The sequence below is a fragment of the Balaenoptera acutorostrata genome, chromosome 2, assembly GCF_949987535.1.
Source record: "Balaenoptera acutorostrata chromosome 2, mBalAcu1.1, whole genome shotgun sequence".
In the NCBI taxonomy this organism is placed as follows: domain Eukaryota; kingdom Metazoa; phylum Chordata; class Mammalia; order Artiodactyla; family Balaenopteridae; genus Balaenoptera; species Balaenoptera acutorostrata.
Window position 1 is genome coordinate 168,265,314 of NC_080065.1, and position 24,679 is coordinate 168,289,992.

Here is a 24,679-nt window from a genome sequence, read left to right on the forward strand (position 1 = left end):
TTGCACTGCGTGATCCTGGCATGTCACGCCCCTCTGAGTCTCAGGCTGCTATGACACATTACCACCAACTGGGCGGCTTAAAACAACAGCACTTCATTCTCTCGTAGTTTGGGAGGGCAGAAGTCTGAAGTCGGTCAGTGTCACTGGGCTGAAATCAAGGTGTCAGCAGGGCTGGTTCCCTCTGGAGGCTCTAAGGCGAATCTGTTCGTTGCCTCTCCCAGCTTCTGGTGGCTGCTGGCATTCCTTGGCTTGTGGCTGCATCACTCCAGTCTCTGCCTTCGTGGTCACATCACCTCCTCCTCTTCTGTGTCATGTCAATCTCCCTCTGCCTCCCTCTTATAAAGGATGCAGGTAATGGCATTGGGATTCACCCTGATAATCAGAATGATCTCCACCTCTCAAGATCCGTAATCTAATCACATCTACAAAGTCCTTTTTTGCCATATAAGATAACATTCACAGGTCCTAGGGATTAGAACCTGGTATCTTTGGGGGCCACCATTCAGCTTATACAGGAAGCAAATCAGCCTCCCTTTCAAGGCTGGCTATGCAATGAATGGGGTGCACATCCGTGGAGGAGCGACACTGCAGGTACCCTTCACTCCTTCTCAGGGGACAGTGCTCAGGCATAGCCCAGGCAGACCCCTTGGCCCTCTTCTGCCTCTGCTGGACCCTAGTGCCATCTCAGCCAGACTGTGGGGCCTGGTGTGCTATGGCTGGTCTGACCCTGAGACCAAGTGCGCGGAGATGCGGCCTTCCTGGTCACACCAAGGGGGGCTGAACTTGGGACTCTGGGCAAGTCCCCACTGGGTGGGAAAGACCCCTGGGTCACATACTGGGCATGTGGTCTCTCTGTCAGGCACATTTGCAAGAAGTCCTGCCATCCCAAGACAAGGGCTGCAAACTCAAGAGACCTGCAGCGCCCGGCAGGCAATGCCAATGAGGACAATGGCAGAGGGTAAGAAAAAGAATTACACCCACCCTTGGCTTGGCATTAATTTTCCTGCTTTTGCTATAAACACGGACACAGAGAGAATGTCTCTGCTAAAATGGAAACGGCAATGTGAGTGCAGTGGCACATGGCATTTGGCCCTGGCCTCACCGTGGGCACAGCACAGATGACAGACTTCATCCACAGGGGCAGACCCTCCTCAGCTCCCCTGACCAAGACCTGGTGGGACTGTGGGCCTGGGGCAGCCAATCCTCTTACTGTCAAGAGAATCCAGACATTAGAACTTTTATTTGAACCCTCCTGATTTTAAATTGTTGCTTCAAATTTCTGAAAAGCACCATATGGGCCAAATAAAACATGACCCCCATTGGCCACATGTGCTTTATGAGAGGCAGAGGTGGACGTGTCCTTTGCCCTCCTCCACAGGCCTCCTGCAGTCCCTGGGCATGGCCTTGGGACCAAGGAAGGGCTGTGAGCTCCTGCTAGGCAGGTGGTACCCCGTCCCGCGAGCTGCTGCTGGGCTGCAGTGTCTCCCACCCTGCCTTGCACTTGGCCCTGGGCTGAAGGAAGAGAAGCCAGACAGCTCAGTGTCTGTGACCTTGGCTGCCTCCTTCTCGGAAACAGCCAGTGCCAAGCCTTTGCCCGCTGCTGTCAGGCTGCGGCGTCCTCCCTGGCGGGCAGAGGAGGCATGCTGCCCTCAGGAGCGCTCTGCCCTGCTGCTGCCAAGGAAAGCCTGTGAGGAGGGAAGGGCAGGGTGCCAGTGCTGCCATGGCTTCTCCACGTGGCCAAGCGTGGCCAGCCCACACAGTCTCCACCCGGCGGCCCGCAGCCCTTCCTCCCCTCCTGACCTGCTGCGTGTCTCTGCCCTGTCCCATTGCCTTGAGCCACATAGTTTTCTGGGCTGCTGAGGAACCAGGAGTGAAGCTCATGTAGGCCCTCAGGGCAGGAGCCAGAGGGCTGGAGCTGATGCTGGGAGCTCGCAGAGGCTGTGTGAGGTCCTGCAGGCAGCCCCAGCAGGGAAGGGGCCGACAGATAGTGCTGTATTTCAGTCAGCCTGCTGCGGTCCAGGCTGGAGGCAGGGAGGCCAGAGCAATGGTGCAGGGAGAGTGCAGCCCTGTCAGGACAGGCCATGGGTGGGAAGTGGGCAAGGCTCCACTTGGTGGTAGTAGGTTGCCAGGCGTACCTTGGTGATGCAGTGTGTATGAGTCATAAGGGAGAGGGCCCAGTCAAGGGTGAGGCCTGGTGGTGGGTGAGGGGTGGATAACGGGGTAGGCGATGTGGAGGGGGCACTAACTTGCTGGAAACCAGATTCGGGAGGCTTTCTGTGCTATAGCGGTTTATGCCTTAGTGTCCTGTTGCCACTGTAACAAGTGACCATAAACTCAGTGGCTTAAAAAAAACACAGATTTATTCTCTTACAGTTCTGGAGGTTAGAAGTCCAAAATGGATCTTAAGGGGCTAAAATCAAGGTGTCAGCAGGGCTGGTTCCCTCTGGAGGCTCGAGAGGGGAATCTGTTCCTTGCCTCTCCCAGCTTCTGGTGGCTGCCGGCATTCCTTGGCTTGTGGCTGCATCACTCCAACCTCTGCTCTGTGGTCACAGTGTCCTCTCATCTGTAGTAAGTTTCTCTCTGTTTCCCTTTTTTAAAGACACTTGTGATTACATTTGGCTCACCGGGATAATCCAGGAGAATTTTCTCATTTCAAGATCCTTACCTGCATCACATCTCTTGATGTGATGCAGGTAAAAAAAACCAAAAGAGTCTCTTTTTTTTTTTTTTACTTATAACAGATATAACAAAAGTTTAATATCCTAACTATATAAAGAGCTCCCAGAGATCAATATAAAGAATTACAAATTATCTGAAAAAACAACTGAGCCGCAGATATTAAGAGGCAAATAGGAAATGCATTAACAGAGGGAGATACAGATCGTTAATAAACATCTGCAGAGTCTCTTTAGCCATATAAGGCTATACTCACAGGTTCTGGGGATTAGGATGTGACATCCTGGGGGCCATGATTCAGCCTACGTGATATCGAAGTGTTGAAGGCTGAGGTCCTGGCAGAAGTGGAAGAGAGGCCCTTGGCAGGCTTTGCACCCTGAGTCCCAGATCTGGCCAGAGTCCAAGTGCTGGGACCTCTCTCTGTGTCCCCAACCCAGGTACTTCCTGAGCCATTTGCAGGAGCCTGGGGCCTGGCCTGGCACTTTCAGGTGGTGACCCAGGGGCTCTCCCACTGGACTTGAGCCGTGCCCTGCCCAGCCGGCCATTGCCAGCTCACTGAATTGCAGCTCAAAGTCTGGGCACCTCAGTGCTAGATGCCCAGGGCCTTCTCATTTCCTCCTCCTCATTCCACCCCTGAGCTGTGCCTACAGCTTGGCGATGAGAGGAAACCCAAAGACAAGCACCGATTGTGAAACCCGAGGCAGTCGGCCCGACAACTGCCGGGGGGCGTGTTTCAGAGCTGAGTGCATCCTTGGCAGAGGCCTCGGTGCTCCCGCCGCTTGCGGCCGGCCCCCTGCACAGCTGTTGGAGATGCCGGTGTGGTGATGTGACCATATGCCGGGGAGGTGGGCGGGGGGCCAGCGCTGGGACAGCCGAGGCTGCACATTCTCTGAGGCCTGGTGCTGTCTGGGGTCAGACTTAGGAGACCACTCCAGAGCTGTCGGCTGAGCTGGGGGACTTTCTGACTGGGGTCTGCGGCCTGGGGGCTCTGCCCAGGGGCTATGAAGGCAGAGGTGATGCCTGCAACCAGGCAAGGGCTTGGGCCCACCTCATCCTGCAGTGGAGACTTGCCTGGTGTGCCCCTCTCCTCCCCGCTGCCCCGATGCAGTCTGTGGACGATACTCGACCTGGCTGGCACAGACAGCCCACGAGCTCAGCTCCTCTCCTCAGACACAATTCACTGATACGCTTTCTTTCTTCCCCTTGGATCATGTAGCAAATGTCCCCCAAAGAGCTTTCTGTCGGCACGTGGTAACCATGCCTGGCTTCCAGATAACACAGCGTCTCAGGAGCAAAGCTGTGCTCTGCTCTGGGTGCGTCTGGAGTTTAATTAGCAAGAGTGGTGTGCCTGGTTGTCACATCGGCCGTGGGCTCTGCGGGTCTGCTCTTTGCAGGTCCCCAGCACAGCAGACCGGGATGTTTCTGGGAGAGACATGATGTCTCCAGTGGCAACTTTACATGTCTGTGGCATTTGTGCTTCACATGTGTCGGCCGGCCTGCCAGGGTGGGAGCAGCTGGGCCCGAACATCCATCGGGACCCTGACAAGACTCCCTCCACACCCCATGGGACAATTGTGAAAGAGATCTGGGCTTTCTGCATGCTGTATCTACAAGATGGGGGACAGAGGGACAGGTGTCCCACACTGGGTCCCTGGACAGAGGCCTCTTGGCGAAGCGGTGGGCCCTGATGACAGGTGAGAGGCGCTGGGTCCCAGCGTAAGAGGGATCGGGCTGCGGAGACAGCTCTAGGGACGTATGGAGGGGAGAGAAGCCCCTTCCCCAGAAGCAGTGAGGCCGGGCATAGCTCAGAAGCTGGGTTTGGGCCCGAGGTCCAAACTCTGCCAGTTTGTACCAGTCGGAGACCTCTGACCAAGGCCTGTTTCTTCTAAGAATTCTCTGCAGGTTGGCAAACACTTCAGCCAGCTCCAAGCCTGAAGTGTTTTCTATAAAAATTTCCAACTTTCCTTGACCTATTTCTCTTTCAGATTAATACCAAGCAGCGCTGTGCACTTGGCCCTGAAGGAACTCTGAGCTGGGAAAAGGTCATGCAATTAGACGGAAGTGCTGGTGTCTGGCTCTCTCTCCCTCCCCCGCTCAGGCTTTATTCTTCTCTCCCTCAGTCTGGCCCTCTCTTTCGCCCACACATACTCACGCGCACACGTTTGGAACTTGGGCTGGATTCTTGAGTTGGGATGTTTCTCCCAGAGCTCTTGACCTGGGTCCACTGGCCTGGGCTCAGTCTTGGGGTGTGGGCTTCACCTTGACCTGGAGCAAGGCCTCAGGCAGTATGACTGGAACTCATGGGAGAGCCTGGTGGCAGAGTCCAGCTGGGGTACCTTTCGAGGGGTGTCCAGGCAAGATGAAGGTGCACACTTGGTATGAGGTCAGGGCTCAGGTGATAGCTTGTAGGACGGCACAGGATTCAGGGGAGTCCAGGGCCAGGACCTGGTGGAGGAGGTGGCCTGGGAGCTGGGCTTGCATGGGGAGGAGGGTGGGGCTGACCTGGACTGGAAGGGACCAGGCGCCTAGTGATGTTCCCAGTCGTGGGGGGAACAATAAGAGTAACAGTAGCACTCCTTGATGGGGCACTCAGGCTCAGGGCAGGCACCCTGCCCACTGCTGCAGAGAGGGGTAAAGCCGTGAACAAAGCAAAAGCCAGGAAAGGGTAGACTGAGTCGGGGGGAGGTTTTCTGGGTCAGAGACAAGATGCATCTGGCTGGTGGGAGGGCCCAGCCTGCGAGACTGATCCAGACAGAGGGGACAGAAACACTTGGCACTCTCTGAGGCAGGAGTCACCCCAGTGTGGCCGAGGGGCAGAAAGAGGGCCACGTGCCTGGCGCTGAGGGATTAATGGGGAGAGAAGAAGGGCTGGGCCTGGAGAGGTGGGGAGGGCTGGATTGTGTCCAGTCATGGAGGAGGTGAGGTCTTATTCTCCTCGCAGTGGGGAGCCTTTGGAGGACTCTCAGTGGGGAGAGTGGCCGCAGGAAGGTCCATGGGGGGCCCTGGGTGGTCCTGGTGGCCGATGACAGATGGCCAGGTAAATGATTTCAGGATGCTTTTGGAGGTAGGGCTCACAGGACGTGGGTGTGAGGGAAGGATGGAGGACGGCTCCTGGCTTTTGAAAGACCTGAGCTACTGGGAGGATGGTGGATGGTTGTGACACAGCCTGAGGTGGGGATAATGGGGGAGGAGGGCAGGTCAGGCGGCCCGGCCAAGTGCAGAAGCCAGAATTGGGGCCCAATCCTCAGACTTCAGAGCTGTGCCCCCTCCTGCTGTTCCTTGCTGCCCTGGCTCAGAGGAAGGGATTTCCCAGGAGAGGTAGTGCGGGCCATGGGCCAAGTCTATTTGGCTTCCAGACTCTTGCGGAAGGGGACAGGGATCCCAGACTTGACCCCATACAGGTGGGCAGGCTCTGGGGTGTGCTCCCGGCCGCTCTTGCCCCGGGAGTCAGAGGCCCTGCTCTGTGGGACGGGGTAGCTGGGCATAGTGTAAAGTCTAGGGTCCCTTGGACGTGCATGTGTCCTGGCCTCTATGGTAGTTCAGGTCCTCCTTCCCAGCCTGCCACTTTGGCGAGGGGGCCCGGACCTGCTGGGGTGGATGGAAGCTTGTGAGAGTGGGCATGATGGGCTGTGTGCCTGCTTCTCAGGCCCTCCAGTCAGAGGTCTGCTGTCCACCCAGTGGGCTGGGGGCACTGCTGACCAGCTGCTCACACAGCCTGGATGGTAGTAATGACCTTGCCCTTTGTGCAACCTCTCTTGGAATTTGAGTTTGGGGATCTCCTGGCCAGGGGGGCCTCAGTTCTTCTCCTGTGAATAGGTATCTGTTGCTGACCCTGCAGGTACGACCTGAGCCAGTCTGGACACCCTCGAGCCCTGGCTGTAAACAGGGAGTACTTGCTGTGTGACCGAAATAATTATGGGATCCAAGCGCGACAGACTCACAGTTCTGGGGCAGAGCCAGACTGGTTTCCCACCGCAGCTTCCAGAGACACTAAGTCCTTACCAGCACAGGGGCTTTGCCGGCTGATACTTTGCTGATCCAGCAGTGAAGCAGCGCTGCTTTTTGCTTTAATTTGTGCTGCTTTGATGGTTGGCAAGGACGAATGATCTCCCCGCGTTTGATTACTTCGTATGTCTCCTCTTCCTGTTTAAGTCCTTTGCCTGTTCATCTCCTGGGCTCCTTTATATCAGGATAAGCCCTTTATCTGCTTTAGATATCGACTTTCTGTCATGTTTGATACAAGCCTTTTCCCCAGGCTGTATTTCCCTTTTCCTTTTCAGTTTTGTTAGTTTTTGTTGCACAAAAGCCAGTGTTTCCATAGCCCAGTCTGTGGGTGAGTCTTTTCCCTCATTGGAGCCGGTCGGTCGTTGGGGGACATGTACCTTTATTGAGGGCCTGTGTGAGGACAGGCGCTCTGCATCTGTGTGTCATTTAATCTGTATGGCAGCCCTGGGAGCAGGCAGAGAACCGGGCCCAGGAGCACTGCCGTGTGAGCAATAATGAGAGTAGCAGGCAGAGGAGAACGCAGCATGGGTGGAGCTCACCTGTGCAGGTGTCCCCAGAGTGCTGCAGGTGCATCATCTCATGGATTCTTGTAACAACTCCGTGGGCTTGGTTGGTGCTCACGTTATGGATGAGGAAACTGAGGCGCTGACTGTCACAGCTCGTGAGTTGTAGAGCCACGGTTGAAGCCAGGCTGTCCACTCTTGTGTGGGCAGGGAGGAGCAGGCTGGGAGCCAGGACTGCCTGGCCCCCTGTGCAGCGTCTCCTGTCCACCCCCCAAAGCCTGGGCCCCACCTGAAGGCTGGCCATCTTTGGGACCCCTGGGGCTTTCCGAGCCCTGAGTCTCTGCCCACTGGCTGCAGGAACTGAGGCCCAGAGAGGGTGAGTGAGGAAGTGTCTCAGGTCATTTAGCACATCAGCTGTGGGGAGAATCGTTTGCTTGCTGCAAAATTCCCAGCATTGGGTGGGTTGCCTGGCACATAGTTGGTGCTTAAATATCCATGAAAAGAAAGAAGGAACCCGGCTGCCTGGAAAGCCTGGCCACACGTTTGTCATTCCTGAGGAAGCTGTTGTCCCTGGCAGGCATTTGAGGGCTTGCCACTGAAGCCCACTTGTATTGTTCCAATAGCTCTTACACTCCTGGCTTCGGATTCTTGGGTTTGTGCAGGTGGGACGTTGCTGGGCCCTCAGGCCCCCTGGGATGTCAGGTGGTTGTGCGCCTTCACTGCGGCACTGGGGAGATGAGCCGGGCAACAGTGCCTGGGGGCCAGGGGAAGGTCAGCCTCGCTGCGCCCAGCACACTCTGGCTACCATTCAAAGACCGTGCTGTTGTCTTTCCACATATGCCCCGTGGAAAACCATATCCATGTACTCATTTGTTCAATTCACTCAACTGATATTTACTTATGGCCCACACAGGGCCTGGCACTGGGCCAGGCGCTGAACCCTGGGAACCAGACAGACACAGCATCCCCAAGCCCAGCGCCATACAGCTCATGGTGAACTGGTGGGTCTGCAAATGCCTGCACAGTTAGAAACAGTGGGAGATGCCACAAAGTGACCACACAGGAACTGGAGGCTGGAGTTGAGATCTGAAGTGTGGATTGCAGTTCACTAGGAGAGGAGGGGGGTGGGGGCAGCAGGGGCGAGTGTCCTGAGGGCAGTGGACTCAGCCTGTTTGGGGGGTCCAGCAGGAGGGACTGGTGAGGGCAGAGGGGTCCGAGGTGGGCTGTCTTGGTGTGGAGGGGTGGTCCTCTGCTGTAAGTAGAGAAGCAGCGTGGCCTGGTTACTTTGGAGGAGGGTGAGAGGAGAAGAGGCACGAAGACAGGAGGAGGCTGCCACCATGAGCCCGGAGAGAGACTGTGGCCTGGGCAGGGTGGCCCTGGGAGTGGAGAGGGATGGCCAGATGCAACATGGAGCGGTAGAGCAGCAAGGGTCTTGGGGGTCCTGTTAGGTATTCCCCATGGTGGTCAGAGGGGGTTGCTGCCCACTGGGCAGAACCACATTTCTATCCAGGCTCGCAGGGTCCTCCCAGGATCAGGGAGGAGCCAGAACCACAGCTCCCAGCCAGGCCCCTCCCATCCCTACCTCTGCCCCACCCTGGCCCTGCAGATCCAGGTTGGTGATGCTTGCCAGAATCATCTTTGCTGAGGTCCAGGCCTGGGAAGGTCTTTGTGTTTCTGGGCTTTTTTTTTTTTTTTTTTTTTAAGGCTTCTATCCAGATCTCTCTGAACTCATGTTTGGGACGAGTAAAAATGCCATCTGCAGATTCCTGGCTGAAGAGAAATGCTGCCTTGGGCCTGGAGCTTTTCTTTGGCCAACGGCAGGGACTCTGTGGGGTGTACCACAGGGGCCAGTATCACCCTCTTTATTCTCAGTGCTTTGGTGGTTCATGGGCCGGGGCCAGGGCTGGACAGGCGTAGAGGGACAAGTAGGCTTGGCAGGTGATGGAGTCAGGGAAACAAAGAGCTGGGGCACCAGGCCAGTCTGCTGATGTCCAACAGAGTGAGGGACCAAGGGCTGCCCTGGAATCCCCAGAGCCCCCAGGTGTGAGCCCCTAGTGGCCTGTGGGAAGTGGGATTCAGGGGGTCAAGTTGACTGAAGTTCAGTACAGGTTGTTTGGGTCCAGGGGCTCAAGGGGGCTCAGGGTGGGGACAAGGGGAGTGATGGCTTGCTCGATCCCACCCACCCAACCCAGAGCCACAGTTGTGGGCAGCCACAGGCTGGAGTGCAGGCACAGTGTGCCCAGTGCCCAGGCTCAGGAGGGGTGGGCTGGGTGGGCAGCGACACGGACCCCGGATGGGCCAGAACCCCCAAGGACAGGAGCTCATCTCCTTGCCACCTTGCGCAGAGCCTGGGGTCAGGTATCTGCGGAGGGCAGCGAGGGGCATATTTCTGCAGGGGTCTCCGATGCCAGCATCGCTGGGGTGCAGGCCAATGTGGGGTCAGTCGCAGGAGGGATTCCGGTTTCTCAGGAGTAGCCGGAAATTGTGATTTTATGTAAAACATTTTCATTTTCAAATGTTGAGAGCTAATTCAAAAATTTCAAAAGCTGTGTGTGAGCCAAGCAGGCCCCTGGCAGCAGCATGGGTGAGAGGGTCACAGGATGGCTTCAGTGCCCGGGAACCCAAGCCCACGGTGGCCCTGCGTGGCTGGGACCGAGCTCTCGATGTGGCGGGTGATGCCACGGAGTTGAAATGCACTTCAGAGGAATTTTTATTTTCCTTTTGGGAACGTTGCGAGAGACCTTTCCAGCGGTCTGTTTCTGTGAGGAGAGATCTGCTGTCGTTGTATTTTTCTTGGAGGCCGCTGGGGAAGCCCATCTGCAGAGCATTAGTGGGAAGGGCGTGTGGCTGGGGAGGCTCCATCCCAGGCCTCCAGACAGAGTCTGGGCGGGGGGGGGAGGGGTTTGGTTGGGATCAGCCCCCAGACCCCTGGAGATGGGCCCCCTGCCCACCAGGTGCTGGGGCTGCCCCGCCCCACTGGCCAGGCCACATGGGGCTGAGGGGACAGACCCTGTGCTCGTTGCATCTTGGTGCCGAGTCCCAGGGGCCTGAAGTTCTGCTTCCCCAGCATGCTCGTCCCTTCTCAGGGTCCCTGCAGCTTGGGGAGCAAAGATCAGTTGTAGGTGCTAGAGGACTCTGGCCGGGGACTTCCCTGGTGGTCCAGTGGTTAAGAATCCACCTTCCAATGCAGGGGACGCGGGTTTGATCCCTGGTCAGGGAACTATGATCCCACATGCCGCAGGGCAACTAAGCCCGCACATCGCAACTGCTGAGCCCGCACGCCACAACTAGAGAGCCCACAGGCCACAACTACTGAGCCCATGCGTTCTGGAGCCCACACACCACAACTAGAGAGCCCACACGCCACAACTACTGAGCCTTCGTACTCTGGACCCCACACGACACAACTGGAGAGAAACCTGCCTGCTGCAACGAAAGACCCCATATGCCACAATGGAGACCCCACATGTCACAACTAAGACCTGATGCAGCCACATAAACAAACAAACAAACAAACAAACAAATAAATAAAGGACTCTGGTCAAATGACTGAGCTCCTCTCTTCTGGGCTGTGTCCCAGAAGCTACTTACATTCTTGGCAAAGTCACCAGTAGGACAAAACAGGGCTTGTCCTTGTCCTGGGACCTTGGACTGGGAAGGACACAAGGTCTTCACATGCTGAGAAGAGAACCCACCTTGGGCTACCTCAGAAAACTCAGTTTGGGCCCTTGGTGACAGAGACAGCAGGCGCCAGGGCCCGAGTCCCCCCTCTCTTGGTGTCTTCAGTTCCTGGAACGTGTGGGTGCTCCCCAAGGGCTATGGTGGCCCAGAGGGAGTGAGGGAGCCGAGGGGCTCAGCATGACCCTGGCTTGTTGGTCCCTGCTCTGGCCCAACCTCAGTTTCCCCATTTATAAAATCAGGGGCATTGGACCAAAGCCAGGCTCATCTGTTAGCTTACAGGCTGTATCCCCGTAACCTACCCCCCTCCCCGCATGTGTTATTTGATTTACACAACGTCTTCAAAAACTGTGAGAGTACACTTAAAAGTCAGGAGGTTTCACATTAAAATCTCAATTTTCAGTTTCTCAGGAAGATCAGAAAGCCCAGCAACCCTGGGCCTGTTCCTGAAGACAGTATTTAGAGGGAGGTGCCGGACCTCTTCTCCCCCCTTTTTCCTGTCTGGCCGCCTGCCTCACGTTGGCCCCACCTGCCCTCATTGGCAAAGGAGAGAGACTCCAGGACAAAGATGACCTCTGGTGGGTAGTTATACACTCACAAACTCTCTCTCTGTCTCTCACACACACATGTACACACAGAGGTGTACATATGCACACACGTGTGCACACACATGTACACGTGCACACACATGCACAGCGCAGACACATCTACATCTTCATGCAATGAACCTTGGGACCCTGAGGGGTTTCCCAGGTCCCTTTCCCTTTGGGCACCCAAGACCCAAGTGAGGGGTCACAGGACTAGACAACCTGGGGCATAGGGACTCCCTGTGCCCTGGGCCGAGCTGGCTGCTGGACCCTCAGCCTGAGCGAGAGGCACCTGTGCTCCCACCTGAAGGGGACGTGCGGCTGCAGTACTCTGAGGGCAGAACAAGACCCTCCAGGTCTCTGCAGGAAGAAGGACAGCCTCTGAGGGCACTCACCATGGTGGGCACAGGCCAAGCTGCGGGAGGCACTGGGGGACAGTGACGGGGAACTGATGGGGTGATTTGCCAAAGCTTATGTGTGGGGACGTAGGCAGCTCCTGGGCCTGCCAGATTGGCCTGGGAGCTTCTGTGCAAAGGGGCTTTCTGGGGCTGGTGGCCTGGTGGGTAGAGGACGATTGTGCCTGCGTGTTCCAGGCCCTGGCAGCCTGGCCCCGCATCTGCTTCTGCAGAATCACCTGCTCCCCTTGGATGCTGGCAGCAGGAGAGAGGGAGATTCTGGCTTCTTGTGTAGTTCGTGTTTGTATCACGTGTGGCTCCCGCAGTGGCCGAGGGCCAGTTCCCTGGGAACACAGTGGTTTTCCCACCTGCTGTGCCTTGAGAGGAGGCAGAACGGGTCCCAGTTGCACTGTCTTTGGGAGCCAGCCCTGCCTCAGGGATTTGCCAGCCTGCTCTGAGCTGGGACCTGGCTGGCTCTCAGGAGAGGAAGCAGTAGTGGGGGGACGTGGATGGAGGGAAGGTGGGGGAGAAGGTTGATCTAAATCCAGCCCACTCTCAGACCCAGAGCCCACATCAGCTGCTCCAGCCCTGTCCCGTCTCCCCAGCCTCAGACCCACACCCCAGAGCCCTCCTGGAGGTTTTCGCCACGAGGCTGTGATGCCCCAGTCTTGAGTCAGACACCCCCAGGCCCAAATCCAAGCCCCAGCTCTGAGCCATTGAGCAGTCCTCTGCTCGCTCCTCAGGCTCTGACTGCTTTGAGTTACTGTGGATTCCAATTTCAGGGACGGAGAGCCCTGCAGGCCTGGCCTAAACTGAGTGCACAGCAGCTGAATTCAAGTGTGAATCTCCCCTGCCTGATGGGCAGGCTTCTTCTCCTGTCCAACTTCAGTGACTGCCTTGGCATTGCTGATCCCCAAAGAAGGTGTCCTGGGCTATTATCTTCAGCCCCTCCCTCACCCTCTGGAGCTAATCTGTGAACAAGCCTAACCAGTTCTACCCGTAAAATGCCTAGAAATTGCACTGCCACCATTTCTGCCCCCGACTTTGTTCCCTGATTCAGTTGTCATGGACGCAGAGAATTCACTTTCCAGTGTCAGAGTCCATTCATTCACTCGCTCATTCACTCATTCACTCTTCCATTCATTCACTCATTCATTTACTCACTAATTCATTCACTCACTCATTAGTTTATTCACTCACTCATCCATCCATCTGTCCGTCCATCCATCCATCCAACAAGTGTTTGCAAGCACCCCTGTGCCAGCCCTGTGCTGAGCATTGCACATGCACAATCTGGTCTCTGCTTCTGAGGAGTCCTGGTTTAGAGGAGAGGCAGAGAAGGGGATGGACCATGACAAGTGCCGCTAACACGCTGTAGAGGCCCAGGGCACGAGCAGCTAATGTTACCCTGGTGGGGTGAGCATCAGAGCGTGGCTGCCAGACCCCAAGGCCAAGTGGCTGTGCTAGGGCTACAGAGACAAGAGCAGGGTGTGCAAGCTCAAAGCACAGACCCTGAGGTCTTGCTACCTGGTTTAAACCCTGGCTTCTCCCTCCACCTCTGTGCCTCTGTTTCCTCATCAGAAAAATGGAGGTAGGGGATCTCCACCTGGTAGGGTTGTTGGGAGAATTAGTCCCCATCGAACTTGTGAAGAGCCCAGTGTGGGCCTGGTGTGTGCTGAGCACTGAAGTGTTGCCTTGAGCAGAAGGGAAGCCCCACACCTGTCCGTGGCCACCGGACCGTCAGGCCCCTTCTCACAGGTTGCCACCCACACTACATTTTTTCAGCAGATGGTTGCTGGGCGACTGTCCCGTGCCCATTTCAGGCGGGCTCTGGGTGGGGCAGTCTTGGGCCAGACCATTTTGCCCTCCTGCCTTGTCAGGTCAGGTGAGGGGAGCAGGTGCAGTGCGGGGCCATGGGTCCTGATGTAGAGGGGGCACTGAGGCCCTGGGGGAGTGTTGGGGGGCGTCATCGACTCTGCCTGCTGCACCAGGACAGGCTTCCTGGAGAATGTGGCACTGGGTAGTCCTGAAACATGGTAGAACCTCTCATCAGAGCCTTGCCCGTGCACCCAAGACCTTATGCACTGAGCGGAAAATGCGAACTGCCAGCCATAGAGCTTGTCGGACCCTGTGGTATGTTTGTCACTGTGACACACAATAAACTGAACAAACTGAACTAATATTTAAGAGGATTTATATACACATATGGATTTCCAGCTTTCCATGAGAGATCAGGACCCCTGGCAGCACCGGGCTTGCACTATCCTCCCTTGTGTCTCCATTGGGTGGGTGCTGAGGGCCCCTGGATCGGGGAATGTGTGCTCCTTTCCCAGTCCCCACCATTTCCACTGACTCCCTGACTCATCGTGCCCTGTTGTCTTTTGGTTTTAGTCAAAATATATTTGACTGGGCCTTCCCTTGTGTCTCCATTGGGTGGGTGCTGAGGGCCCCTGGATCGGGGAATGTGTGCTCCTTTCCCAGTCCCCACCATTTCCACTGACTCCACTGACTCATCGTGCCCTGTTGTCTTTTGGTTTTTTTAGTCAAAATATATTTCTCTGGGCCTTCGATGCTATCACAAGTTGATATAGGACAGCCAAGCAGAGAGGTCCTGTGAGAGGCAGTGTGTGCGAGACCTGGTGGCGTAGAGAGTATTCTTAGGGCTGGATTTGCAGCCTTCCAGCTGGTGTCACTCATTTCTGTCTCCCCTGGACTCCTGTTAACATTTGAGTTGCTCCCCCTGGGCTTTATTTTTTTGTGACATAAAATTCATGTAACATAGGATGCAACATTTTAACCATTTAAAAATGTATATAATCCAGTGGCTTGTAGAAGATTCACAACGTTGTGCAACTATCAGTACCATCTAGTTCCAGAACATTTTCATTCCCCCAGATGGAAACCCTGTACCCACTCCCACTAACAGTCACTCCCCATCCCCCCTCCCCTCAGCCCCTGGCAACTATTAATTGACTTCCTGTCTCTATGGCTCTGCCTATTCTGGACACTTCATTTAAATGAACTCACACAATATGTGGTCTTCTGGGTCTGGCTTTACTCCTGGTCTTTTAAAATAATCTGTTTTGCTGGTGTGCAAGCCCATGGTTTACCCCATGCCGTGCCAGCTCGATCTTGTCCCTTGTGGGTCTCTGATGCCCTTGCCCGTGCCCTGGCTCTTCTGGGCAGGTGGTCGTGCTGTGTCTTCTAGAGCCTCGTGCCTGTGACACTGACCACTCTTCAGGCTCCTGGCAGGGGCAGTGGACCAGCCTCCTGGCTCTTTCTTCTGACTTGCCTATGACTATAACCACTTCTCTGTTGATTCCAGGTACTCTCCAGAAACAGGCATGAAGGAGCTTTACTTATTTCTTCAGAAAACATTTAGTTTAAGGCTCTGTCCCCGGGGAGGGTGTGTAGTTCCAGGGCCCCTCTTCATGGGAGTATAAGGTGCCCAGTGACATGAATGTAAAATGCTACTACTGCTGCTGTTCTTTGAATCCACAAAGTAGCACTCAGCGGCAGAAGGAAGGCCCTGCTGGGGCAGGGTTCAGGGCCTGCCTGCATCTCACATGCCTAAAATAGGCAGCAACGTGCTTTTATGAAGCCCAGGGGCGTGACACAGTAGGGAGCAGTGGGGACTGTGGTAAAAAAAAAAAAAATCCAGCACATTTCCATCGAAGGAGTGGCCTCCTCCACACTCCTGAAATGAGTTCTGTGTTGACTCTAAAGCGGCCCTTGAGGTTCCTCCCAAGATGACATGCTTGCACTGGCACGGATCAGCTCTGGACAAGCTCTAAACCGGAAAACGTGGAATCTGAGAAATAACACCACCAACCCCCACTACACCCCCATTCCCAAAGAGGAAATACCAAAACTATGAGAGCCCCCCACGGAGGCCAACCTGGTGCTGGTATTCAGATCTGGAGCTGGTGTGGACGTGTGTGTCTGTGTGTGCACATGTATGCACATGTCCATGGGCTGGCCAGCATAGCCATGAAAGGGTGTGTTAGAGAAAAGGGGGTATCACTTTTTAAAGAAGAGTTAGAAAGGAGAACAGGGAAGCCAAAACAATGAGACAGAATAATAGAGGACTATGGGAGAAACAAATCTAAATTGATCAATTATCAGAGTAAATGTAAATGGATTAAACTCACCTGTTCAAAGACAGATGTTGTCATATTAGAGAAACAAAACCAAACCAAAACCCAAAATCTAAAATCCAGCTCTGTGCTATCACCAGAGCTACGAGTGCAAAGGCAGGAAAAGGTTGAAAGGAAAAGAATGGAAAATATCAGGCAACCAAAGGCAGGCTGTCACATCAATCTCAGACTCCATGGACTCGAGGCGTTTTCAGGGAAGGATGGGTCACGATCTAATGAGGACAGGTTCATTTCCCCAAGATGACAGAATAGTTTTAAAGGTTCACTCATTCAATAAAGCAGCCTCAATGTATTTGATGTAAACTTTGTTAGAAATAGAGGAATTGACGAATTATCATCATTTTGGGAGATTTCAGCCATTTTTTTCCAATTAGTGTTGGATTAAGTCGACAGAAAATCAGCAAAGACAAGAAAGTTCTGAATAACACAAATAACGAGCTTGATTTAATGGAAGTAGATAGATTTTGCATCTGATGAGTAGAGGTCCCTCATTCTTCTCAAGCACATGTATAACTCCCATGAAAAAAAATTGATCAGTTAAGTGCAAGTCTCATGAAAATTGAAAGAATAATTATGATGCAGGTCCTGTTCCCTCACCATCATGCCTGTAAGCTAGAAATTAATAACCCCCCAAATAAAAATCCCCATTATTTGGAAATAAAAAAAACTCAAGTAATTCATGGATCAAAGAAGGAATAATAATGAAACTTCAAGGATACTTAAAACTGAATGATAATAAAAGCACTAAGTATCAAAACTTGGATGGAAATTTACATTAGAAAAGAAAAAACCTGCAAATTAAAGAAATAAATTCCCAATATAAGAAGTTAGAAAAAAGCAAAAGTTACCCAAAGGAAGTGGAAGGGGAAAGATAATACAAGATAAGATCAGAAATCAATGAACCAGAAAACCTCTCTGTTCTGATGATTGTTGCTGTTACAAGGATGCAGGGTCAGTGTTGCCAGATCTTTCGGTTTTTCAAGAGAAGTCAGAAATTTGTAATTCTGCAAGAAACTTCTGCATTAAAAAAATATGATGTGGGCCATTCAAAACATGTCGGTAGCCTAAATTGGGCCTGTGCACCTCTTTTATGAGCCCTGCCTTCTTTTAAACAGCCCTTGGAGGGGCCTTTCACCTCATTTAACGGGTGATGACAAAGGTGACTCGGGGAGAATGGCCAACCTGATTCTGGGCAGGAACTGAGCCTCAGCCCCAGGCCCTGCTCTCAAGGACCCGGGAGCCACCCTGCACACAATACCTCCCCCGGGGCTGTCTTCTCCTCTATGAGTTTTTGTGTTGACATATATTTTCATTACTATTGGGTACAAACCTAGAATTGCTGGGTCATATGGTAACTCTACTTTTATCCTTTTGAGAAAAGTGCCAGACTGTTTTCCAGCGTGTCCTGAGCATGATGTCTGCTTTCCCGGGGATTGGTGGGGGGTGGTGTCAGGGCCGGTTACCATCCCCAAAACATTTCTAGGTCTATGGATGTGTGCTCAGCTCACTGTGAGTTCTCAGACTTCATCTCAGGGCTCCTGTGTGGATGCCTGAGAAAGCCTGCTGCTTGTTCCTCATTAGCAGGAACCAGCCTCTCCTTGTGCAGGTTTCTGTCTCTAGTCTGAGGACGTGATGTTCTCAGGCCCCGGCCTGTTGGTTTTATCCAGAAACTGGGGAGGCGGCGGAGAGGGTTTGAGTTCTGCTTCTTTTGGCTGGAGAATAATTTCCGCATTGGGTCTGTGTTGAAGTGAATCCCTAATTGGCAGAAATACAATTCCTGAGGCTTTTCTGGGATAGCAAGCTCAAACCTTCCCTGGCTGCTGAGCCTTTACACAGCTTTACTTCCAGTATCATGTGGATGTTCTTTTCACATAACACAGTTCATGATATTTCACAAGGGCCTGGAGAGATGGGAAGGACCCCCTAAATGGGTTGGAAATGGGAGGCTCAGAGATGGCACTTGAAGGAGCTGGGACTTGAACCTAGGCCTGTCTGATGCAGAAAGTGGGCTCTTTCTGCTACACTAGCTTTAGGTACTTCCTGAGACCCCAGGAGTTGATGAGAGAGAGGACAAGCTGATGAGGTCTTTGCCTCTCCCCCTGGAGAACCCTGGATATCTCTGGGTCTTTCTTGTTCAGTCAGCCAGGGCCCCTCTGGCAGAAGCCACCTGTGAAGGCAGAATGGAAGGTGCCCATGGGCTGACTGCAGCTGTTGGAACACAAGCAGAAGCTGTTTGTATGAGGGAGTTGGTATGGTGAGGAAGAGTGTACTTGTCTCTCACCAGAAGGACTCACCCCCCCTTTGTGGTGAGAACTCAACTAACCCAGTGGCCTCCCACGACTTTGCACTGTGCAGCACTGAACAGCCACAAAGCAGGATCAAGAGGCCTCGTTAGCTGGTGCTTGAAGTGTGGGTGGTCATGTGGGTCACCACCAAGTATCACCTGGGGTCTGGTCCTGACTGGGAATGTCTCAGAGAAATCGGAGGTCAAGGGGCAGGTTATTCTTTTACTTTTTCTTTATAATAGGCTTATTGAGATATGATTCATATGCTATAATTCGCCCATTCTAAGTATACAATTCTATGAGTTTTGGGGTAGTCACAGAGCTGTCATCAGCACAGTCAACTCCTGAACATTTTCATTGCCCCCCAAAGAAACCTCTTACTCATTAGCACTTGTTTCCCATTTCCCCTCAAGAAGTTTTACTTTCTTCCTTTCCAGTTAGATACCTTTTATTTCTTTTTCATGCCTAATTGCTCTGGCTAGAACTTCTAGTATTATGTTGAATAGCAGTAGCAAAAGTGGGCTTCCTTGTCTGCTTCCTGATCTTAGAGGAAAAGCTTTCAGTCTTTTACCATCGAGTATGATGTTAGTTGTGGGTTTTAGCATGCCTTTTGTCATGTTGAGGGAGTTCCCTACTATTCCTAGTCTATTAAGTGTTTTTATCATGAAGGGTGTTGGATTTTGCCAAATGCTTTTTCTGCATCAATTGAGATGATCATGTGTTTTATTTTCCTCCATTCTGTTAATGTGGTGTATTACGTTGATTGATTTTTGTATTTTGAACTACCCTTGCATTCCTGGAATAAATCTCACATGGTCGTGGTGAGATTTTTTGGAAGAGTTTGACAAGGATTGGTGTTAATTCTTCTTTAAATGATTGGTAGAATTTACCAGTGAAGCAGTCCGGTCCTGGATTTTCTTTATTGGGGATTTTTCAATACTAATTTTGTCTCTTCTGTTATAGACCTGTTCACATCTTCTATTAATCCTTGAGTTGATTTTGGTGGTTTGTGTGTTTTAAAATTGGACTATAGGGATTATTTTCATTTCATCTAGGTTATCTAATTTGTTACTATATAATTGTTCATAGTATTCTCTTATAATTCTTTTTATTTCTATAAGGTCAGTAGTAATGTCCACGCTTTTGTTTCTGATTTTAGTAATTTGAGCCTTCTCTCTCTTTTTCTTGGTCAGTCTAGCTAAATTTTGTAAATTTCAAAGAACCAACTTTTGGTTCCATTGATTCTTCCTATTGTTTTTCTATTCTATATTTTGTTTATGTCTGTTTTAATCTATATTATTTCCTTTCTTCTGCCAGCCTTGGTTTTAGTTTGCTCTCCTTCTTCTGGTTCCTTAAGGTGTAAGTTAGTTATTGATTTGAGATGTTTATTTTTTTAATGTAGGAGTTTACAGCTATAGATTTTCTGATGAGTACTGCATTTGCTATATCCCATAAGTTTTGGATATGTTGTATTTGTCTCAAGATATTTTCTAATTCCCTTGGTAATTTCTTATTTGACCCACTGGTTGTTTAAGAGTGTGTTGCTTAATTTACATATGTTTGTGAATTCTTCCAGTTTTTGTTCTGTTACTGATTTCTAATTTTATTCTATTGTGGCTGGAGAAGATACTTCATTTGAATTCAGTCTTTCAAACTTTATTGAGACTTATTTTGTGGCCTAACATATGGTCTTTTGGAGGAAGTTCCATTGCATATGAGAAGGATGTATAGTCTGCTGTTTTGGGGTGGGATGCTCTGTATACGTCTGTTAGGTCTAGTTGGTTTATAGTGTTGTTCAAGTCCTCTATTTTCTTACTGATTTTCTGGATGGTTGTTCTATCCATTATTGAAAGTGGAGTATGTTTATAAAAACTATAAATGGAGCATAACCTTTAAAAATTGTGAATCACTATATTGTAGATTTGTAACTTATATAATACTGTACATCAACTATAGTCCAATTTTAAAAAAAAGAAAGTGGAGTATTGAAGTCTCCTCCAACTACTAATGTAGAACTGTCTATTTCTCCCTTCAATTCTGTCATGGTTTTCTTCGTATATTTTGGAACTTTGTTGTTAGATGCATATGTGTTTATCATTTTTATACCTTCTTGATGGATTGGTCCTTTCATCAATATATAATGTTCTTCTTTGTTATAAACATTTTTTACTAAAAGTCTATTTTGTCTGATATTAGTATAGCTACCCTAGATCTCTTTCTGCTTACTATTTGCATGGAATTTTTCTTCCAACCTTTCACTTTGACCTATTTGTGTATTTGGATCAAAATTGGATCTCTTATAGACAGCATGTAGCTGGATAGTGGTTTTTAAAAAAATCCATTTTGCCAGTCTCTGCCTTTTAATTGAAGAGTTTAATTCATTTACCTTTAAAGTAATTACTGATAAGGAAGGGCTTACTTCTGCCATTTGCTATTTGTTTTCTATATGTCATATCTTTTTGTTCCTCAGTTCCATCAGTACTGCTTTTTTGTGTTTAATTTATCTTTTCTAGTGTACTGTTTTGTGTCTCTTCTTGTTTCCTTATTTGTATATTTTTAAATCATTTTCTTAGTGGTAACCCTGGGGATTATAATTATTATCTTAAATGTATAACAATTTAGTTTGAATGAATACCAACTTAGTTTCAACAATATACAAAAACTATGCTCCTATACACCTTGGTCTCCCCCACCTTTTGTGATATTATTGTCACAAATTACATCTTTATACATTGCATGTGCTTTAACATAGATGACTGTTGTTTTATGCATTTGTCTGTTAAATAACATAGGAAAAAAAGAGGGGTTACAAACCAAGAATATGTTGTTCTTTATTTTTCATATAGATTGGAGTTATTGTCTAGTGCCCATTTATTTTAACTGGAAGGACTTCCTTCAACATTTCTTGGATGGCAGGCTGATTAGTAATAGACTCCCTCAGTTTTTGTTTATCTGGTAATGTCTTAATTTCTCCTTCATTTTTGAAGAATAGTTTTGCCGGATATAGAATTCTTGCTTGACAATATTTTTCTTTCAGCACTTTAAATATCAATATGTCATCCCACTGTTTCTATCATCCCTCCATAGTTTCTGATGAGAAATCAGCTGTTAATCTCATTGAAGATCCCTTGTAAGTGTGGAGTTGCTTCTCTCTTGTTGCTTTTAAGATTCTCTTTTTGACTTTGATTTTTGACAATTTGATTATAATGTGTCTCAGAATGTATCTCTTTGAGTTTATCCAACTTGGAGATCCTTAGCTGTGTAGATTCATGTTTTATCAAATTTGGGAAAATTTTGACCATTATTTCTTTAAATATTCTTTCTGCCCTTTCTCTCTTGCCTCTCTTTCTGGGACTCCCATTAAGTGTATGTTGGTGCACATGGGGGTTTCCCACAGGTCTTCTAGATTCTGTTCACTTTTCTTCATTCTTTTTTCCTTTTTTCCTTCTGCTCCTCATAAGGCCTGGGTAAGTGGCCTATCTTTAAGTTTACTGATTTGCTCACATCTGTTGCTGAACCTATCTAGTGAATTTTTTCATTTTAGTTATTACACTTTTCAACTTCAGAATTTCTTTTGGTACTTTTTCTAATTCCTACCTCTATATTGACATTCTCTATTTGGTGAGACATCTTTCTCCTGGTTTGCTTTAGGTCTTTGTCCATGGTTTCCTTTAGCTATTTGAGCATATTTAAGACAGTTGATTTAAAGTTAAGTCCAGTGTCTGGACTTCCTCAGGGAAAGTTTCTCTTAATTTCTTTTTTTCCTGAGCATGGGCCATACTTTGTTGCTTCTTTGCATGCCTCATAAGTTTTTGCTGGAAACTGAACATTTTGAGTATTATAATGTGTCAACTCTGGAAATCAGATTTACCTCCCTCCCCAGGGTTTGTTGTGGCTTGTTGTGGGTTTTTGTTGTTTGCCTAGTGACTTTTCTAAACTATTTTTTTAAAAGTCTGTACCCTTTGTTGTGTGTGGCCATTGAAATCTCTGTCCTGTTAGCTAGTGGTTTGACAGATTTTAGTAAATACCCTGGGCCAAAGGAGAAATAATACTCTTTCAGTCTTTCCAGATGGGCTCTGTGTGGCAGCACTCTTTCAATGCTTAGCCTATTTAACTATTTAAACTCTGTCTTAACCTTCACTTCCTACTGCATGGAGCATAAGGGTCAACCAGAGGTGAAAGCTTTGGGTCTTCTCAGGTCTTTTTCGGCATGTGTCTAGCCCTGGGTATGTGTCTGGCCTTCTAGATTCCTTGGTATATGTGGGAGTTTTCCAAAGACCTTATTTCTCCAAGTATCTCCTTCCCCAGCCTCTTCCTTCCCATGCTTTTTGATTTGTGTATTGCTTGCATTGCCCTGACTGTTGTCCCTTGCCCCAAGTGGCTGTGGCTAATACATTTGCCTTTAAATGCTTTCAACAAACACTACCCAGGAAGCCACTTCAGCCCTGGGGAAGCTCCAAAGCAGGAGAAACAAAAGCAAGCCCTTGAGCTGATCTTTCAAGGAGCCACCAGATAGGTCAAAACACAAAATCACAATTCTTTGGGAATAAGGTTCATATTGCTCTCACTGGTACCAACAACCTGCCCCAGGAATGTGGGCTGCCTTCTTCATGGCCAGCTTTGAGATGGGGAGTAGGGGATGGTAAGTGGGTAAATTAAAATGCCACAGCACTCTCTTACTGAAATTCAGCAGTGTCTTTCTTCATTAAGCATTTCCCTTATAAATTTTTTATCAAATTCTGGAGTTCCAAAAAAGTTGATTCTGACAGATTTTACCAGGTTATTTATTGTTTTTGTGGAGGGACAGATTTTTGGAGTTCCCTACTCTGATATTTCAGTGATGTCCTCTCCCTTACCATATACATCTTATCAGAATGGACTTCAGATTTACGTTAACTTAATTCCAGTGAGCTATGAAATGTTACTCCTATGTAGCTCTATTTCTCCTTACCCTCTTTGAACTATTGTTCCTATACATCTTATATTAATTTTCTTTCTTTCCTTTTTTTAAAATTAATTTATTTTTTGGCTGCATTGGGTCTTCATTGCTGTGCATGGGCTTTCTCTAGTTGCGGCGACTGGGATCTACTCTTTGTTGTGGTGTGTGAGCTTCTCACTGTGGTGGCTTCTCTGTTGCGGAGCACGGGCTCTAGGCATGCGGGCTTCAGTAATTGCAGTGCGTGGGCTCAGTAGTTGTGGCTCGCAGGCTCTAGAGTACAGGCTCAGTAGTTGTGGCGCACGGGCTTAGTTGCTCCACGGCATGTGGGATCTTCCCAGACCAGGACTCGAACCTGTGTCCCCTTGGCAGGTGGATTCTTAACCACTGCACCACCAGGGAAGTCCCTATATTAGTTTTCTATTGCTGCTCTAACAAATTACCACAAATTTAGTGGCTTAAATAATACAGTCTTATTGACTTACAGTTCTGGAGGTCAGAAGTCTGAAATGAGTCTCACTGGGCTAAAATCAAGATATTGGCAGGACTTTGTTCCTTCTAGAGACTTTAGGGGAAAATCTGTTTACTTGCCCCTTCCAGCTTCTGGAGGCCACCTGCATTCCTTGGCTTATGTCCCCTTGCCTCCAACTTCAAGCCAGTAACATCAGGCCAAGTACTTCTCATGCTGTCATTTCTCTGGTTCTCTCTCTTCTACCTCCCTCTTCCACCTTTAAGGACCCTTGTTATTACATTGGGCTCACCTGGCTAATCCAGGAAAATTTCACTATCTTAAAGTCATCTGATTTGCAACCTTAATTTCCCTTTACCGTATAACCTTACATATACATAGGTTCTGGGAATTACACATGGGCATCTTTCAAGGACCGTAATTCTTCCTACCACACATTTGTATATTTTATGCATAAAATATACACATCTGTATATTTTACAAACCCAACAACGTGTTGTTATAATTATTATTTTATATAATTTTATGCTTGAAGAAGCTGAGAAAAGAAAGGAGAACAAGTATATATATTTATAGTTTGTTATATTAACCATTTTATTTACCATTTCTTACTCTTTTCATTTTGCTGCTGTGGATTCAAATTGCCATATGGTATCATTTCCTTACTTCAACATGGCTTTGTTCCCATCTACCTCCTTTGTGCTCTCATTGTCAAATTACATTTCTATATGACACAGACCCAACAATACAATTATATGCATATTGTTTTATAAAATTGCTTTTTAAGTCAGTTAAGGGAAGAAAGAAGAAATATACATTTATACTGTCTTTATAATTGTATAATTACCTTTACCAGTGCTCTTTGGTTTTTTGTGAGAATTTGAATTAATATCTGTAGTCACTTACTTTCAGCCTGAAGAACTTCCTTTAAGATGTCTTGCAAGTACTTACAACAAGTTCGCTCAGTTTTTGTTTACCTGGGACTGCC

At 49.5% G+C, this 24,679-nt stretch overlaps 1 protein-coding gene across 3 annotated transcripts in view; it reads left to right on the top strand.

Annotated features, from left to right (window-relative positions):
* ADAMTS2 (ADAM metallopeptidase with thrombospondin type 1 motif 2) overlaps nucleotides 1-24,679 on the top strand; it is a 216,276-nt gene that overhangs the window by 80,275 nt on the left and 111,322 nt on the right. For 2 of the 3 annotated variants that reach the window (XM_057540004.1, XM_057540002.1), the window contains exon 4: nucleotides 860-958. The exons of the other annotated variant lie outside the window; for it this stretch is intronic. In XM_057540004.1, the coding sequence (XP_057395987.1) occupies nucleotides 860-958 (99 nt within the window). The remainder of the gene's footprint in view (nucleotides 1-859; nucleotides 959-24,679) is intronic. 3 annotated transcript variants of the gene reach the window in all.